The sequence below is a fragment of the Pongo pygmaeus genome, chromosome 11, assembly GCF_028885625.2.
Source record: "Pongo pygmaeus isolate AG05252 chromosome 11, NHGRI_mPonPyg2-v2.0_pri, whole genome shotgun sequence".
Lineage (NCBI taxonomy): Eukaryota > Metazoa > Chordata > Mammalia > Primates > Hominidae > Pongo > Pongo pygmaeus.
In genome coordinates, this window is record NC_072384.2 from 139,772,636 (window position 1) to 139,792,099 (window position 19,464).

Below are 19,464 nucleotides of genomic sequence, written 5' to 3' on the forward strand. Positions count from 1 at the left end.
AGCCACACTGGAAGGTGCCATCTCGTCACAACAGTCTTAAAGCTGGAAGCGCTGACTCACGTAAACACCCACGGAGTCTGCGCCCTGAGGAAGCCACAGCACCATCCATCTCTGCAGCCTCCCAGCCCCGGTCTGCTTTTTCTCACAGTCGATTCGCTTTGCTGACTCTGAATTTCCCATCAGTGGAGTCACGGGGGTGGCCTCTCTGTCTAGGCACCACGCCTCTGGGGCTCCCCGAAGCTGCTGCAGGCGCCAGTGGTCCGTTCCTTGTCACTGCGGAGCAGCATTCCCACGTGTGCAGGGGCCCCAGTTTGCGTGGCCGTTCCCCTGTTGATGGGAGCTTGGTGGTTTCCATTCTTTGGTGACCGTGACCCTAAGAAGACGACTCGTCGTGTTGCTTGCCTTCATGTCTTGGGCAAATACGGAGAAAGAGCATCGCTGGGTCACAGGGTTGGTGGGTATTTGTCTTTGTAGGAAACTGCCTGCCCGTTTCCCCAGGTGTGATTCGGATTCCAACAGGCAGCACGCAGAGGTCCAGGGACACCACATCAACTCCAGCACCCGGCCTGTTTCACTCCGGCCATCCCCACAGGTATGAAGGGGCTGCTTGCTGCGGTTTTGATTTGCATTTACCCGATGACCAGCGATGTTGAGCATCTTTTCCACACTTACTGGCCATCCCCATGCCTTTTCTTGTGAGTTACCTGTTCAAACCTTTTGCCCGTATTTTTAAGTGGGCGGCTTGTCTTTTTACTATTGAGTTACAGGAACGAGCTCTACGTTTTGGATACAAGCGGTTTGTCAGATATACGCATTGTGAATATTTTCTTCCATTCTGCAGCTTGCTTTTTAATTTTCTTAATGGTGCCTTTCAAAGAGCAGAAGTGTTTCAGTTTGTGGAAATATCATGTTTTGGGTTTTTGGTATCTAGTCGATGATTCTGGCCACCTAAGAAATCTTGCCTCCCCCTCACCATCAAGGTTGGGAAAAGTTTCTACTAGGTCTCCTTTCAGAAGTTTGATCAGTTTTGTGTCTAGGCTAAGGTCTATGACATCTGAACTAATCATGCGTGGTGTGAAGCTGGGATCCGGGTTTCAGTTCTTTCCCTACGAAGAGCCGGTTTTCTGACAAAGTTTCTGCCACCACTCCATGATGTTTAAGTTCAGGGTTCAAATATGGCAAAACAAGAAAATCACCAGACTCAAGGAAAACAAACCTGTCCTCTGCTTGATTTGAGAGATAAGTCCTTCCCCCTCCAGCCTGAAGGTCCCCAGAGCCCTCTGAGAAGAGGTACCCCCGCTGCCTGCCATTAAAGCCAGGGCACGCTGGCCTTGTCCAGGCCAAGACACCCACCTTGAGCACCTGGCTCACCCAGGGAGTTCCAGGAAAAGTGAGTCCTCCCAGCCCCAGCCACTCTGTTTGTCACCCTTCCTCCCTGGAAGCCCCCCATCTCCCGTCTCTCAGCACGTCCCTCAGCGCCCTGAGGCTGCCCCAGGCCACCTCTTCTCCCGTGGCTTCCCTGACTGCAGGTGCAGCCTTTCCCTGGGCCTGCTGCTCTGTCCTCCCATCAGAGGTCCAAGCCACTGCCCGGCTTCTATTCCTGCCAGCCTCGGCCCCCCGTCCGCTCTCCACTGACTCCTGGGCGAGGGGGCGCCGGCTCCCCATATTCGTCCATGCTGCCGTGGCCACCCTCCGGGGGCTGCCCTGTGCTCACCATGACCCCTGCTTCCCAGCAGCCCCACTGCTCTGGTCCTCCAACTCCCGCTGCAGCCTCCCAGACTCTGTGCTCCTCTTCAGAAAGGGCTGCCCTTGCTTGCCCCACTCCTATCACTGTCTTCTCAAAGCTCCCTTGCTCGGCTGCCTCACAGGGGGACCCAAGGCAGCCCTGCCCTGGCCCAGCAGGCTCTGGACTCCAGCTCTCCATCCTCCGCCAGGCTCCAGGCCCACGTTGCCCCCGGCTCCTCATCCTGCCCTTTCCAGCTTGGGCCCCAGGGGCACCATCTGAACCGCAATCCACACTCCTGTCCCTTGCTCCTTCTGCCCCACAACCCCACACCCTGCCCCAGCCAGTGGGACAATGGAGTTTCTCCACAACCAGTCCAGGCAGTGGACTGGCTCTGGGGGTGCAGATCGGGGTCCCCCTCAAAGCGGGCTCCCAGGTGCTGGTTGCCAGTGATTCTCAGGAAGCCACCTCCTCTCTCAGGTCCCAGCGGCTCACTGCTGCCATGTGCTGCCTCCCATGGACGCCGGTCTCACTCCTCCTTGCAAGTTTTTGTGTCCCTGGTCGAGTTACCCAAATCCAGGCGGTGTGTCTGCCGTGAGTGCAGCTTATGTGCCACTGGCAAGCACAGCGGCTGCCGGAGCGGAGGGCTTGGGCCACCTGTGCTGGAAACACCTTTTGGGATGTGTTGGGGTAGCGGGTGGCCTCCACGGAAACAAGGGGGATCGCGTCTGGGCTGTGGGGGGGTCTCACTACACACAGCTGTCCATTTTGAGGCTTGAGAATAGCTATTTTTTTTCCAGTGAAATTACTGATATTTCGATTTACAAAAACTCCCTTATGGGATTTTTTTCTAGAAATGAAATGAACCTTGAGAGCAGCAGAAAACTACATTTCAAAGCAATCCTCTGTTGCCCTTGCTCACTGTTTAAAGCCGCATCACCTCGCCACTCGCTCGCACTATGCTCTGCGAACTCTCCCCCAAAGGTCTTCTTTTGCATGGCACGTCGGCTCTCTTCAGTCCTCAGACGAACAAGTCTTTTGTGGTCTCTGTCAATTGCGTGGGCTCTGGCAGGGTTTCTTAGTATAAAATAATAGAAGTACCACAGGGGCTTCCTGACTAGCCTAAAAATCATTGAAACGTCAGGTGGGAGCGCTGTCGGAGCACAGAGGATTCAGACAAGAGTTCCAGTTTGAGTGGCTCTTATTGTGGCTGAAAAATGGCACAACATTACCAACAGTAATGACAGGCGCCAGCCTCCGGAGCACTGCTTGGTCCCTCTGCAGGGGGGCCCACCCCCATGAGGACGGCTGCCGTGTGAGTGTACCCCCAGACCACGTCACTCTGGAGGGGGGCCCACCCCGTGAGGATGGCTGCTGCGGGAGTGTACCCCCAGACCACGTCACTCTGGAGGTGGGTCCCCCTGTGAGGGCAGCCGCCATGTGAGTGTACCCCCAGATCATGTCACTCTGGAAGTGGGCCCACCTCCGTGAAGATGGCCTCTGTGTGAGTGTACCCCCAGACCGCGTCACTCTGGAGGTGGGCCCCCCCGTGAGGACGGCTGCCGCACGAGTGTACCCCCAGAACACGTCACCCACATCCGAGCACCACTGTGCTTGGGGTTTCAATTCCTCACCCTCCCTCCCTGCCTCAGGTGAACAGCTGGCTCCATGCAAATCTACTGATGATCAGACGGTCCTCTGGGCCCCCAGAGAGGAGGCCGGGGTGCTCCCCACACCCACACTTACCCGTACCAGTAGCGAGGGTCGCTGGAAATGCAGTGGTTCAGATTCCGGTGGGCCAGCGCCTTCTTTTTATTGAGGACAAATTCTTGTAACTTCATCTTCACTTCCGTGCTGGCCACGGCACCTGGCGTGGGAGAAAGCATAGCAGGGGGTGAAGTGTAGCTCTGCCCTACAGCGGCAATGCAGGGCAGCGGGACCACAGAGGGAGGGAACGGCTGGGGACGGCTATGCACCTTCAGGACGCTGTGGCCTCCTGAGCGCTTCCTCAAAGAACCAAGGCCGGGAGGGGTTTTAATGAGAGGTCTTCTTCCCATCAAGATTTTATACAATTGCATTCTATTTAAAATGCAGATTTAATCATCCGAAAGACTTATTGTTAGCTAACACAAAACCCACTTCTGAAGGAAGTTTTAATATTCTTACATAAAAGAACACTCTGAATTAGGCAGTGGCAGCGCGGTGGTTGCATTCTTGCTACCGCAAAGCAGAATCTAAGAGAGAAGGCTTTGTGCAAATGGAGGCATCACGCAGGGACAAAGCCGGTCTCACAGGCGGGCGTGCTTCCACACCTGCGCCGACATGACGGCCGGCTCTGCTTCCAACCGCATCAAAGGGCAGTGCCTGTCCTCCCCAGCCTGGCAGCTCAGACTCGGGCAGGCGGAGTGACTGCACCAAGTGGGACCGAAGTCGAAACTGTGGTTTTCTTCCGTGGCGGTGATTCTTTTTCAAAGCCTCATTAAAGGGAACTGGCAAAAAAAGGCCAGTCTTACCGCCTGAACACAAGGCCTGTTAGCATGGAGCCTGCTGCGCTCCTCAGATCTCCAATCTAACCACACAGTACTTCTATCCTTCTTACAGCACCTTAAGTATCTTCCTAGTGCTGCATAATATTCAGATAGCGTTTGTAATGGTCAAAAACATACCTTGAGGTGAGTGAAGCATGTTTACAAAACCACTTCCCGACTGGGAGGCAGTTTTGGTTGTTAGAAACCACGCTGCAGTGAACATTTATGAGTGGGTAACACTGACCACCTTTAGAATTACTTGCTCAGGACAGACTGGCAAAATGACTACATCTAACAAACTTACTATTCTAACCCTCGGCACATCTTGCTAAATTGCTGTCCAAAATATCCCTACACATAGGCCAGGCCCGAAGGCTCACACCTGGAATCCCAGCACTTTGGGAGGCTGAGGAGGGCAGACTGCTTGACCCCAGGGGTTCGAGACCAGCCTGGACAACATGGCGAAACCCTGTCTCTAAGAAAAATACAAAAATTAGCTGAGTGTGGTAGCATGTGCCTGTAGTTCCAGCTCCTTGGGAGGCTGAGATGAGAGAATCACCTGAGCCCGGGAAGTCCAGGCTACAGTGAGCCAAGACTGTACCACTGCACTCCACCCTGCACAATGCGAGTTTAGACCCTGTCTCAAAAGAAAAAAAAAAAAGTGAAACGTCTCTACACACTGACCCCCAAACCACCCACCCACCTGCAGTGGGGGCAGCTGCTCCTCCTGCTGGTCCTCAGATCACCACTTGCCCAAACCCAAAAGCCAGCAGGCATCACTGTGAGGCATCCCTGAGCACCGCTGGACACGCGCCGATTTCCTCTCTTGCGAGATAATTCATGTCCTTGGCTTACGTGTTCTTAGAATCTTCCTGTGATGTGCACTGTGGTGTTGTGGGTCTGCGTGTGTGTGTTTCATACTTGCATCTACTGGAGTTGCGTGGGTTTCTTATGATAATGGCTGTATTGAGAGCCTAGTATATACCAGCCCTGGCCTGGTTCAGCCTTGCATGAGAGCTATAAATAGGTATTCTCATCCCCCGACTGTGGATGGAGAACACAAAGGCAGCCAGGTGCGCCTCAGGTGAGGTTGGCTCAGTTACCAAGTCTCACGGACGCCCTGGTCTGTGGCTCTCGGCTGCTCCGTGTGTGTGTGCGAACATTTACCCTGCCTGTTTCCTTTTACAATTTGGGTAAAATGTTCAAATGCTTGTTTTTATAAAGTCTATTTTAGTTTTTCCTTTGTGAGTTTTCCCTTTCCTTAAAACTCTGCCATTGTTCTTCCTTTCAACGGTTAATAAGCAATCATTTTAACTTTATCCTTGGTTCTGGCGTTGGGTTTTCATTCATTTGGTTATTTGCTAAATTTTTTCATGACTCACTCTGATGGCTTGGAAATGGATTTTGGCATATAAGGCTGTATGGATATTCTGACCAACTGCTAATAAATGATTAATATCATTAGAAAGATGTCTTTTCCTTGCCACCTTCGTCACATACCAAATGTCTTTGCTGCCACTCACAGATGGAGTTTTTGTTAGTTAGGCTCATTCTGTGCTCCCTACAGCAGAACCCCACTCCCGTTACATCAGGGGGGAACTTCAATGTCTGCTCAAGGGTCAGCCAGCAATGAGACCCTTGGAAACAGGGTCTACCCAGGCTGTGGTGGGGCCTGCACTAGCCCAGCCAGGGAAACACAAAGACATTAACTACACGACCACCAGCATGAGTCCAGGAAGGCCCACCATGATGCATGAGGCTTCAGGCTTGGGGCTCTCTGACGGTCTGAGAAAATAATGTCACTGCCCGAGTCAAGCTGTGCCTGTGACGTCCCCCAGCTCATGCTGCCGAAGATGGTCTCATCACCTAAGTTGTGACTGTGGTGAGCGCTGCCCCAGGTAGGGTGGGGGTGGGGGGACAGGAGGGATGGGTGGGGGTGGGGGACAGGAGGGATGCTTCTTCAGGGCACCCAGCGTTAGACTTGAACATCACTTATAAGCACTTTTAGCCGAATTGTCTTTCTGTCTGTAAGGGGACTGGTCAGAAGATCACACACTTATGGAAACCATTCGCTTCTACCATTCCCACGCATGTGATCACTGGCATTCCTAAAAGATTATCAGCAACCGGTTGCTAACTTTGGAAAAACAGACCCAGACCTAAACCAGAGAGTTAACCTTGTAAATATACAAACTGATCCACAACTAGGAATAAAAGGAAAGGCCGGGTGGTGGGGAAGATAAGTGAGCAGAGAACACAGAAGGCGAATTTCAAAAGGAGAAGGCAAATTTGCCAATGAGTATGTTAGATCAGCTTAACTTTACTGATAAAAGAAATAAGAAGTGAAATGGGTAACTTCAATTTTTTGCCTTTACACGGATAACATTTTTTTGGGTACTACCCACGCTGCTGACAGTGCAGGGAAGTAGTCAAACCGCACAATGATGCTGGTGACAACGACAGTGACAATGAGGACCCAGATGGCCAGTTGTTGGAGGGGACGGCCCTGCAGGTCCCCCTACACGGCCGTCCTTCAGTGGAGGCAGCAGAGCAGGACAAGAAGCAGGTTCTCGGTGTGCGGGACGAGGACGCCCTCAACAGTTTCCAGCAGACCCAAACTCAGTGCAGTCAGCCTTACCTCCTCAAAACACCAGTTCCCAGGGACAGCTGTTACTGTGGATCCACTGGCCCTCCTCGGGGGAGGGTGTGTACTCCAGGAACAGGACCCACTTTATGACCCATGCCCTCTCCCTGCTTCTGCAAACACCATTCGGTGGCAAAGGGTGACTTGGCCACAAGCCTGGGTCCTGCCTGGCTCCCTCTATGCAGGGCTGGGTGCTGGGCATGACTGGGGTTCATGCCCCATGCGGGGGGGGGCAGGCATGACTGGGGTTCACACCCCACCCACGCCCAGCATAGGCCTGGCTAGCAGGAAACACGAGGAACGTAAGTCATCGATTCTTGATTCATGACCTTTCTAATCACCAAGGAATCTTCTTCTGATCTTTCAGACTTTACTAGGAGAGTATTCAAAATGAGGGGCTGATTCTGACCCCCACCCTGTTTCTGCACTTCTGGTTATACACACGCTCATCTGTCAACAGGTTTCTCACTTAAAGTACTAGAATGAAAAAACTCATTCAATAAATGGATAGCAGATCTCTCTAATTTTTACTTTTACTTTTTTTTTTTTTCCTTAATTCACATTGAGTGTCACTCATCCGCTGGATAAAGGCTTTATGAGATGCCAGCCCGTTCTGGCCAGCAGAGATGAAGCGGTGGATAAAAGAGGCCAAGTTCTTCCCATACCAGGGGGCAGAGAGTGCGCCCAAGACCTAAGGAATGAGTGAGCGAGTAACAGCTGAGCGGGGCAGAGAGAGGAGGACAGCAGCTCTGGGTGGGGTGGGGCAGGTGGGGAGGCACGGCTGTGTTCGGGGAGGGATGGCTGTGATTCAGGAGGGCCGTGGCCCAGACCTGGCGAGTCCAGACGATGGAGCTGTGGCAGGTTCTGCTTGGCTTCTGCCTGAAAGTGCTCCTTTTTCTCCCCCCACCCCCTTGCCTCTGAGGAAGGCACAACTTCACAGAAGGGACACCTAATGACTTTCAGGATCAGCCTTTCACGTCATTTTTACACAAAGCAAAGGACTTGCTCAGTGACCTCTCTCCATTCCCTGTGGGGCTGCGAATGTGAACCGCAGTGAGAGAAAGCGGGGCTGTATTCGCTCCACACTGCTCGGGCCGAGTCCAGCCTGCTCCTGCTCCTTCCCCGAATTTATGTGAAGAGGTGTGCGTCTCAGATTCCCAAGTGCCGTTAATCTAAATCAAAACCTAGCTGGTTAAAGACAGTGTGTTCTTGCTAAACATGATGAAAACTGCCACTGTTCTCTCAAATGAATTGCATTACTTGGTATCAATAAATAAAAGTGCAGAATTATTTAAAATTAAAAGTAATGTAAATGTTTATAAGTGTAATGATATTTATTAGATACTCAACAAGAAATTCACTTAAAAAAAAACCCAAGAGAATAAACAGATGCTGTGCACCGTGTTTTCAAATGCTTAGACGCTGGAGATGCTTGATGTCCTCTGCGCCGGCCCGCCACTGCTCCTCCAGCCTGCACAAACAAGAACCTCCTTCATGGGGGAAGACACCGGCCCCTGGTCCCCGCTTACATAAGAGCCCCCGAGTGGCGTCCACCACAGGGGCCTGCGGCCCTGCGTCCTCACCACAAGACCACACTCTGAGGGCTGCAGAGCCGACGCAAGCTTGCCAAGTACCCAACTGTACACAGTTTATTATTAATAATAAAACCTGACCACCCAAATCCACAGTGAAAACCACCGGGACTGCCGCCTTTGACGGGGCTAGAGGGGAGCAGGAACATTCCAGAGCTCCAGTTAAGGGTGGACGGTGCTTCGGATGCAGTGCAGGGATTGTTTTGGGCTGGTAAACGGATCCAAAATGTTTTCTGAAGTGAAGTCTTTTCATATTCTGTGAGCCTCAAGGTGGTATTTTTATTGGAAGAGTCTGGTAAACTCTGAGGAAGTAATTTAGACCAAGCTGCTTTTAGGCAATCTGAAAAACTCTTATTTGTTGGTTAGTTGTGGCACAAATCACCCAGCTGATATTTAAATTTTAAACTTCAATTATTTGATAAGCAACTATTTTCCCTACTCCAAAGAAAAATACATCGGATACACCCTGGGCTACCAGTGAACCACAGAAGCATGGAGGGGGGGCCGGACCCCAGGCAGAGGCCCCAGTGCTTCGGCCTGTGGCGCACACCCCTGCGATGTGGGTCCAACACACGCCTTCTGCACTGCGGCGTCACCAGCACAGGCCAGACACGTCAAAGCCCCGCGCACAGGGCTCCCACGGGGACCACGTGCTGTTGTCTATGGAAGGCAGCTTTCTAAAGTGGAAAGCAACCCCACAGGGTGGGTGGGCCCCGCCTGGCAGGCCATGGAGCCTCTAAGATACTCAGATTCCTCACACGTGAAGCCAGAGGATTCAGCTGGGCTCCTGGTCCTCAACCCAGGCCACACACTAGGCAGTTTCAGAAGCAAGAACACTGCCAGCCGGGTTCCACTCGGGATCAGTTTGGCAGAACACCCTGGAGTGAACAGAGACCCACAGCACAGCCGTCCACTACCGAGAGGGCCCGGATCTGCATGCAAAGACCAAGCGTGAGTGCAGCCCTGTCTGCAGGGTCCTTTTCCTCAAGGCCTCTGTAGCCATGTCTGGAAGCTCGCCCCTGTGGGCAATCCCTGGGGATTAAGTCACCATCTTATCTAATCAGTGTGACAGGAGCCAGGGCCATCATGCAGATTTAGTACTCACTTTCAAATCCTGATGCAAAAATTAGACCTAAAATGGAATATAAACCCTCCTCAGAGGCCTTCTACCTTGAAATTCTACCAGTTAAAGTGAAAAAACATTTAAAGTGCATTTATTATTTCAAGAGTAAAATGCTGTGATAACTGATAAAAGTGTTAGTTTTATGGACAAAAACAATTACTAAGAACTTGGAAATAGCTAAATAGAGGAATAAACTAAAAACTCAGGGAGTGCATTAGCTATGTACTCTTAGGAACAATATATCTAGTCTGAAATAGCAAATATTTATAAAAATGAACAAAATAATATAGGCATAATAATACAGTTTAGATTATATCCCAATTCTAATTTAGCATTAGTTATAACATTCATTACATTAAAAATAAACTTACAAACTAAATTTACTTAATAGTTATTTAATTCTTTTTAGAACACAAGGATTTCAAATACAAACAAATGAACAAAAATGTCCTATTTGAAAAAACTTCAAATCTAGTGCAGATTAATTAAAAGCAAAATGCCAATTTCACAATCTAAAAATTATATGAAGGCAAATCACCAAACAAACCAAATATTAACATATCCTTTCACTCCAGACAAAACAAAGAATATAAACAGTATAAAGAACAGGTTAGGAAACCTGGAGTACTCCAAGGACATTGTGTTTTCAATAATGTAAGTTCAAGAATTTTTATTCAGGTAATTCAATTAAACCTACTGGAAATGGTCAGAAGATCTGGACAAAGCACCCGAGCCTTTTGTGCGAAGGCACAGAGAGCAACTAGGGCAGCGTGGAACACCAGGGCCAAGGTCAGAGACAGGGACCACGGGGAGCGGGACCCCACCCTCAGGTAGCCTGTTCTCTAGAGTCAATAGTGGGTTTCGGAAGAGGCCCTTGATAGGGCCACAAAAACTGAGGAAAATGAAAGGACCCCAATAAACCTCACGAGCTTGTGGGTAGGACCTCAAAGGGATATGCCTTATGAGTAACGATGGCCAGAAATCCACCAGCCCTTTGAAGGCCTGAAACCCAACTCAGAATCAGCTCCAGACCTGACTGCATTCAGATGCTTAAGAAGCTTGGCCACTTCTGGTCAACTACAAGAAGGAAAACAAAGTCCACTCAAAAAGAATGTGTCACCATCCCAGGTCCCCCGTCATCACAACAGTGCAAAGTCAGCCATGCAACCTAAAATATCCAACCATAGAAATAAACACAATCTGACCAAAAAAAAAAAAAAAAATTGAGAGAAACAACAGGCAGGAAAGCCTTGCCACAGGGCCAGAGAGTGTTACCAGTCAGACTCCAAAATAACTGCACTACGTGCAGAAAAAAATAAGATCAAGAAAGTCTATGGAAAACTATGAAAAAGGGCCAAATGAGAATCCTATAACTGAAAACCAAATAAATGTAAAATCCAATGGATAAGTTTAACAGCAGATTATTGTGCAGGTGAAGCACAAATTAGGGAAGTGGATGATAAATTGGAAGAAAATACCCACACTGAGGCAAAAGAAAAAGGAAACAAAGACACAAAAATAACTTAAGAAACTTAAGGGGATACTGAAAGCTAATCCAACACAGGTGTATAACTAAATTCCAGATGGATTAAATGGAGAGACTGGAGCAAAGTCAGTATTTGTTGAGGTGAAGTTTGAGAATAATCAGGTCTAAGAATTCATAACAGTATAAAACAACAGATTTAGGAACTACAAATCCCAAAAAGAAGACATTAAAATGAAAGCAACTATAGTTAAGCACATTAAAGAAGAACTTCAAAAAACCAAAGACAAAATCTTAAAAATAGCCAGGGAAGAAAGATTATTTCCAAAGAAGGAACAATAGGATGGATAGCTCATTTCTGGAGATTAACAATGGAAGTCAGAAGAGAATGGAATGGCATTCTCAAAGTGCCGAAAGAAAATAAATACAAACCTAGAATTCTATACTCAGCAAAAATAACCTTCAAAGATTAACCTGAAATGACATTTTGAACAGAAAGAAAACTCATCGCCATTAGACCCACATTAAGGTAAATAAAGAACATCACAGATGAAAGTTCAGACATGCAGAAATTAATAAAAGTGGAAAGGATAAATTTATGAGTAAATCTTGACTATATAAAATAATAACAACAATGTCTTGTGATGTTAAAGATAAGCTTAGAGTTAAATACAGGTCAAAATAGTATATAAGTTAAGAGTTAAAGTATCCCAGACCCTTACTTTGCCAGAATTGGCAAAAGTATTAATTTAGATAAGGCTATGATAGATCAAAGACAGTTGTTGAAATCCTACCGATAATCAGTAAAGAAACAGCAAAATAGTGATTACCAAGCTGGTGAAAAACAAAAAAAATATATATATATCACTAAAAACATACATTAAAAGCAAGACAAGTGCATTAGAATAGTTGAGATAATTATAATTCATATTGTACAATGATAGATTTAAGCATAAATATATCAATAATTATATTAAATGTAAATGGGCCAAACTAGTTGAAAGACAAAGATTGTCAAACTACATATCAAAACTTGTGGGATGCAGATAAAGTTGCATTTAGAGGAAAATGTATAGCTATATAAGCATACGTTAGAAGAGAGAGCTGAAATCAATGTTCTATGTATCTATATCAAAAAGCTACAAAAGCTTTTTAAAGAAATTCCCTCCCCCTCCCCCTCCCCCTCCCCCTCCCCCTCTCCCTCTCCCCTCTTTTTTCGGTCTCCCTCTCCTTCTTTTTTCGGTCTCCCTCTGTTGCCGAAGCTGAACTGTACTGCCGGGATCTCGGCTTGCTGCAACCTCCCTGCCTCGGGCTCCTGTGACTCTCCTGCCTTGGCCTGCCGAGTGCCTGGGATTGCAGGCGCGCGCCGCCACGCCTGAATGGTTTTTGTATTTTTGGTGGAGACGGGGTTTCGCCGTGTTGACCGGGCTGGTCTCCAGCTCCTGGCCTCGAGTGATCTGCCTGCCTCGGCCTCCCGAGGTGCTGGGACTGCAGACGGAGTCTCGCTAACTCAATGCTCAATGGTGCTCAGGCTGGAGTGCAGTGGTGTGATCTCGGCTCTCTGCAACCTCCACCTACCAGCCTCCTGCCTTGGCCTCTTAAAGTGCTAAGATTACAGCCTCTGCCCCACCGCCACCCCGTCTAGGAAGTGAGGAGCGTCTCTGCCTGGCCGCCCATCGTCTGGGATGTGAGGAGCCCCTCTGCCCGGCCGCCCTATCTGGGAAGTGAGGAGCGCCTCTGCCCGGCCGCCCATCATCTGGGATGTGAGGAGCGCCTCTGCCCGGCTGCCACCCCGTCTGGGAGGAAGTGAGGAGCGCCTCTGCCCGGCTGCCCCGTCTGGGAGATGAGGAGCACCTCTGCCCGGCCGCCCCGTCTGGGAGGAAGTGAGGAACGCCTCTGCCCTGTTGCCCTATCTGGGAAGTGAGGAGCGCCTCTGCCTGGCCGCCACCCCGTCTGGGAAGTGAGGAGCGCCTCTGCCCGGCTGCCACCCCATATGGGAAGTGAGGAGGGCCTCTGCCCAGCCGCCCCTTCTGGGAGGTGAGGAGCGCCTCTGCCCAGCCGCCCCGTCTGGGAGGTGAGGAGTGCCTCTGCCCGGCCGCCCCGTCTGGGAGGTGAGGAGCGCCTCTGCCTGGCCGCCACCCCGTCTGGGAGGAAGTGAGGAGCACCTCTGCCCAGCTGCCCCATCTGGGAAGTGAGGAGCGCCTCTGCCCGGCTGCCACCCCCTATGGGAAGTGAGGAGCGCCTCTGCCCGGCCGCCCACTCTGGGAAGTGAGGAGCGCCTCTGCCCGGCCGCCCACTCTGGGAAGTGAGGAGCGCCTCTGCCCGGCCGCCCACTCTGGGAGGTGAGGAGTGCCTCTGCCCGGCCGCCCCGTCTGGGAGGTGAGGAGCGCCTCTGCCTGGCCGCCACCCCGTCTGGGAGGAAGTGAGGAGCGCCTCTGCCTGGCCGCCACCCCGTCTGGGAGGAAGTGAGGAGCACCTCTGCCCAGCTGCCCCATCTGGGAAGTGAGGAGCGCCTCTGCCCGGCTGCCACCCCCTATGGGAAGTGAGGAGCGCCTCTGCCCGGCCGCCCACTCTGGGAAGTGAGGAGCGCCTCTGCCCGGCCGCCCACTCTGGGAAGTGAGGAGCGCCTCTGCCCGGCCGCCCACTCTGGGAGGTGAGGAGTGCCTCTGCCCGGCCGCCCCGTCTGGGAGGTGAGGAGCGCCTCTGCCTGGCCGCCACCCCGTCTGGGAGGAAGTGAGGAGCACCTCTGCCCGGCCGCCCACTCTGGGAGGTGAGGAGCGCCTCTGCCTGGCCACTCCGTCTGGGAAGGGAGGAGCGCCTCTGCCCGGCCACCCCGTCTGGGAGGTGAGGAGCGCCTCTGCCCGGCTGCCACCCCATCTGGGAGGAAGTGAGGAGCACCTCTGCCCGGCTGCCCCATCTGGGAAGTGAGGAGCGCCTCTGCCCGGCCGCCACCCCATATGGGAAGTGAGGAGCGCCTCTGCCTGACCACTCTGTCTGGGAGGTGAGGAGCGCCTCTGCCCGGCCGCCCCGTCTGGGAGGTGAGGAGTGCCTCTGCCCGGTCGTCACCCCGTCTGGGAGGAAGTGAGGAGCACCTCTGCCCGGCTGCCCTGTCTGGGAGATGAGGAGCACCTCTGCCCGGCCGCCCCGTCTGGGAGATGAGGAGCACCTCTGCCCGGCCGCCCCGTCTGGGAGGTGAGGAGTGCCTCTGCCCGGCTGCCACCCCGTCTGGGAGGAAGTGAGGAGCACCTCTGCCCGGCCGCCCCCTCTGGGAAGTGAGGAGCGCCTCTGCCTGGCCGCCACCCCGTCTGGGAGGAAGTGAGGAGCGCCTCTGCCTGGCTGCCCCATCTGGGAAGGGAGGAGCACCTCTGCCCGGCCGCCACACCGTCTGGGAAGTGAGGAGCGCCTCTGCCTGGCTGCCCCATCTGGGAAGGGAGGAACACCTCTGCCCGGCCGCCACACCGTCTGGGAAGTGAGGAGCGCCTCTGCCTGGCTGCCCCATTTGGGAAGGGAGGAGCACCTCTGCCCAGCCGCCACACCGTCTGGGAAGTGAGGAGCGCCTCTGCCTGGTCGCCCCGTCTAGGAGGTGAGGAGCGCCTCTGCCCGGCCGCCCAGTCTGGGAAGTGAGGAGCGCCTCTGCCCGGCCGCCCTGTCTGGGAGGTGAGGAGCGCCTCTGCCTGGCCGCCCTGTCTGGGAGGTGAGGAGCGCCTCTGCCTGGCCGCCACCCCATCTGGGAGGAAGTGAGGAGCGTCTCTGCCCGGCCGCCCCGTCTGGGAAGTGAGGAGCGCCTCTGCCCGGCCGCCCACTCTGGGAAGTGAGGAGCGCCTCTGCTCGGCCGCCCCCTCTGGGAAGTGAGGAGCGCCTCTGCTCGGCCGCCCCGTCGGGGAAGTGAGGAGCGCCTCTGCCCGGCCGCCCCGTCTGGGAGGTGAGGAGCGCCTCTGCCCGGCTGCCACCCGGTCTGGGAGGAACTGAGGAGCGCCTCTGCCCGGGCGGCCCCGTCTGGGAAGCGAGGAGCGCCTCTGCCCAGCCGCCCTGTCTGGGAGGTGAGGAGCGCCTCTGCCCGGCTGCCCTGTCTGGGAGGTGTACCCAACAGCTCCGAAGAGACAGCGACCATCGGGAGCGGGCCATGAGGACGATGGCGGTTTTGTTGAAGAGAAGGGGAGGAAGTGTGGGGAAAGGAAGGAGAGATCAGATTGTTGCTGTGTCTGTGTAGAAAGGGGTGGGCATAGGAGACTCCATTTTGTTCTGACTAGGAGAAATTCTTCTGCCTTGGGATGCTGTTGATCTATGGCCTTTCCCCCAGCCCCCTGCTCTCTGAAACATGTGCTGTGTCAACTCAGGGTTAAATGGATTAAGGGTGGTGCAAGATGTGCTTTGTTAAACAGATGCTTGAAGGCAGCATGCTCTTTAAGAGTCATCACCACTCCCTAATCTCAAGTACTCAGGGGCACAAACACTGCAGAAGGCCGCAGGGTCCTCTGCCTAGGAAAACCAGAGACCTTTGTTCATGTGTTTATCTCCTCACCTTCTCTCCACTATTATCCTATGACCCTGCCATATCCCCCTCTCCGAGAAACACCCAAGAATGATCAATAAATACTTCAGAAATTAAAACAAAAAAAAAAAAAAAGAAATTCCCAATAACTAGGCTGTACCCCTAGGGGTGGGATCCAGGCATGAGTATTTTAAAGCTTCTCAGGTGATTCCAATGTGCAGCCAGACCGTCGCAAATTCACCACAGCACTAGAGGCAGGTAACAATTACTAACAAATTCCTCAGCCCCATCAAGCCCTCCAAGAAAGGGAGACCTGGTGGGCAACACCAGCTCTCACTGATGCTATCCTTTCACTCCACTTAAGAATGACATAAGTTATCACTTTTGGTACAATTTTGAGACTTTCCATATGCCATGGTGATTTTTAGAGCAATATTTAATCAGGTGAATACCAGCAAAGAGAGAAAATACAGAAAAAGAAATTTCCATAAGGCATGATATGAATAAATAAGTGAAAAAACAATCTCGGGTTTAAAAGTAAAGCATGAGAATTTGAAGCCTGTGAAATTTTATTTATACAAAAGAATAAAAATAGTTATTTAAAAAGAAAAAAAAAAAAAAAAAAAAAAAAAGCTACAAAAACCACAATACACCCTAAGAAAATAGAACATAGAAAAATAAAAACACTAGAAATTAATGAAATCGATATTTAACAAACAACATCCATAAAGTCAAAAGCTAGTCTTTGAAAAGAATAACTGATAAACTTCTGGAGGGAGTGACCAAGAAAAACAAAAGCAAAACAAAATAGCAGCAATAAAGAGAAAAAGCACAAACAACCAATATCTGGAGTGTAAAAGAGGACATCACTAAAGGTCTGACAAACATAAAAGACACCAGAAAAGGACACAACACCAAAAACCACTAAGCCAAAAATACAAAAATGTATAACAAAAGCATATATTTCTTTTAAAAAAATACAACTTAGCTAAAGTGAGCTGGGGGGGAAAAATGTCCCAGGAACTATTTTAAAAATTGAATAAGTAATGAAAAACCTTTGCACAAAGAAAATCTTAGGGTTAAGATGGCTTTAGCAGTAAGTTTCACAAGATATTTAAGGAAAAAGTAATATCCATGTTAAATAAACTTTGCCAGAGAATACAAAAGGAGAGAGGAACAATGCTTAACTCATCTGAGGCCAGCATAGTCATGACACCAAAACTTGACGAGGACATTATAAGAAAGGAAACTGTTTGGCAATCTCCCTCAGGAACACAGTTGCAATCATACAAAATAAAATGTTAGCAAATCCAAGTTTTCACTACATAAAAGATAATATATTACAATAAAGTTGACTGGGGTTATTTTAAAAATGCCAGTTAGAATTTATATTCAAATAAATCCATATGCTTTATTTCATTAACCAAATAAAGCGAAAAAATTATACAATCATCTCAAAAGATGCTGAAACAGCACCTGACAAAAATCAATATCCATTCATATTGAAACCCTGAGCAAACAAGGAATGGAAGGGAAACTTCCATAATCTGATAAATAGCACCTGTCAAAGACAAGCAGACAAATGAGTAAAAAATACAAACAAAACCCCTACAGAAAACATGGCACTTAACAAGAAACTGGGAACCAGACAAATGTTCCTGCCATCAGGACCACAATTCGATACTATATTGGCAATCTCAGCCCATTCTACATAATAAGCAAGTAAAAGACATAAAAGGTATTCCAATCAGAAAAGAGGCAATCTTGTCATTATTTATAGATGACAGGATTCTAAATGTTGAAAATTCCAAACAATCTATTAATGATTAGGATATCTGAGTTTAACAGGGTTGCTGGACACGAAGTCAACAGTCAAAAACTGACTGCTTTTCAAAATTATAAAAACCAAGCCATTCACAATAGCAACCGAAGCCATCAAATGGCTTGAAACATATTTAATCAAATATATGCAAGCCTCCTAAACATAAAACTATTAAGAAATTATTAAGAAGAATTAAAGAAGGTAAATAATCAATGTTGTAAAAATGTCAGGTCTTCCTAATTTGAACCACAGAGTCGATGCAATAACAAACAAAACCCCACTAGTCTCAATTCCAGGTAGAATCAGCTCCTAGGAGATAATTAAAGAGGACGTATCCAAGATTTTGAAGAAAGGAAAGATTTCTTAAGGCACAAAACCATCTAAAGGAAAAGACTGAAACTGTATTAGAAGGGAGAATTTCTGTGCCTGAAAGATAACATTAAGAGAGTGAACAGGCAAAGTACAGAGTGGAAGAAGAGATTTACAGCATGTACAACTGGCCAAGGGTTGATTCCATAATATATAAAGAACAACTCCAAATCAAGAAAAAGGGAGACCTCTCATCAGAAAAATGGGCAAGAGACTTGAACAAGCACTTCACAAAAAGGGGAATATTCATTTGGCAAAAAAACTTACGAAAATAAACTATCTTATTGGTAATCAAAGAAATGTAGCTGAGGGCATGAGGAGGAGCTGAAATTAAAGTGACTGACAGCAGCAAGTGTTGACAAGGATATGGAGCCACAGGAACCCCCGTACATGGCTGGTAGGAGTGTAAACTGGTACACTACTTTGAAAACTTTTGGGCATCACGTATGAACACTGACAACACACATGCCCCAAAGTTCAACAACTTCACTTCACATTTGCCCACATATACCAAGAAACATGTACAAGAATGCACATAGCAGCATTGCTTTTAATAGCTCTGGTTAGGAAACAAGCCAAATATCTAACAACTTTAGAAGAAATGACTACATTGGTGCATTTATAAATGGGACACCATGCAGCAATATATAATAGATAATGAATGACCTCTTGCTAAATGCAAAATGGGGATGAATTTCACAAGCATCATGTCCACAGAAAGAAGCAAAACGCTAAAATCCTACATATTAAGGGTTTCATTTACATACATTTCAAAAGCAGGCAAAATTAATCTTCCATGTTAAATGTCAGGAGAGGAGTTATCTTTGGGGAAGGGGGAAGTGCATAAAGACTTCTCTTCTTACTCATGGGCCAGCCCTACAAGAGTAAATCGTTCTACTCTCCTTACCTGGAATCCTGTTACCTGAGGAAAATGTACACCTCGAATCATTTTCAGTATTACCAGGGAACAGCCAAGTTTAACTGAGCATGTAAGTCCTGGGCAGAAACTCGGAGTGTCTATGAAAGTCCCTTCACTCTGGTGATTAGATCCTGACTGTCTCTGTCACTTAAAACAATAAGTTGTCCATAGAAAGGATATAAACACACAGTGAGCCAAGGGCTCTTTTAAGTGAAGATCTGAGAGGATACTCAGAGCTGACTCAGCCCCATGGTGGACCCTGCACCCCGGGGACACACCAGGGCTCAGACATACTGGCGACGCTGGGCACCGTCCTCATGCAGAGGAGCCCACGGGTCATTGTCGCAGCAGCCCGCAGTCAGCAGGGGCGACACTGTGACCTTTTCCTCAGTAGATGCGTCCCTCTAACTTTCCAAAGGGGGAAACAGCAAATACAATGTTCTCCTGGATAGTATCAAGTGTGGGCTCTCCTTAGAAAACAGACCACGCTGGTCTCCAGATGTACAAACACAGCCCCCACAGAAGGCAAAATTCAGAGTGGAAGGAGCAGATAGGAAAAGCACGCTGCTGGCCCTCACTGGGCCGTGGGTCGCTGTACAACCTCACACCTGCTTTCAAGGCACTTATAAAATGCTCCCAAAAGAAAAGTACTTTGAAAAATGCAGGGCAGAACTCACAGATGAAATTCACTGTGCATCTGGCATGCTTTATGGCTTTTAATATTTTTAAGTCTATTAGGAATCCTGCCAAATAGTCTTTAAAATGTTTA

The 19,464-nt window shown here is 49.5% G+C and overlaps 1 protein-coding gene across 15 annotated transcripts in view; it reads right to left on the minus strand.

Annotated features, from left to right (window-relative positions):
- HDAC4 (histone deacetylase 4) overlaps positions 1 to 19,464 on the minus strand; it is a 356,755-nt gene that overhangs the window by 111,841 nt on the left and 225,450 nt on the right. For 12 of the 15 annotated variants that reach the window (XM_054477421.2, XM_054477425.2, XM_054477422.2 and 9 more), the window contains one exon: positions 3,470 to 3,590. In XM_054477421.2, coding sequence (XP_054333396.1) covers positions 3,470 to 3,590 — 121 coding nt within the window. The remainder of the gene's footprint in view (positions 1 to 3,469; positions 3,591 to 19,464) is intronic. The other 3 variants (XM_063648197.1, XM_063648199.1, XM_063648196.1) reach the window with 1 other exon arrangement.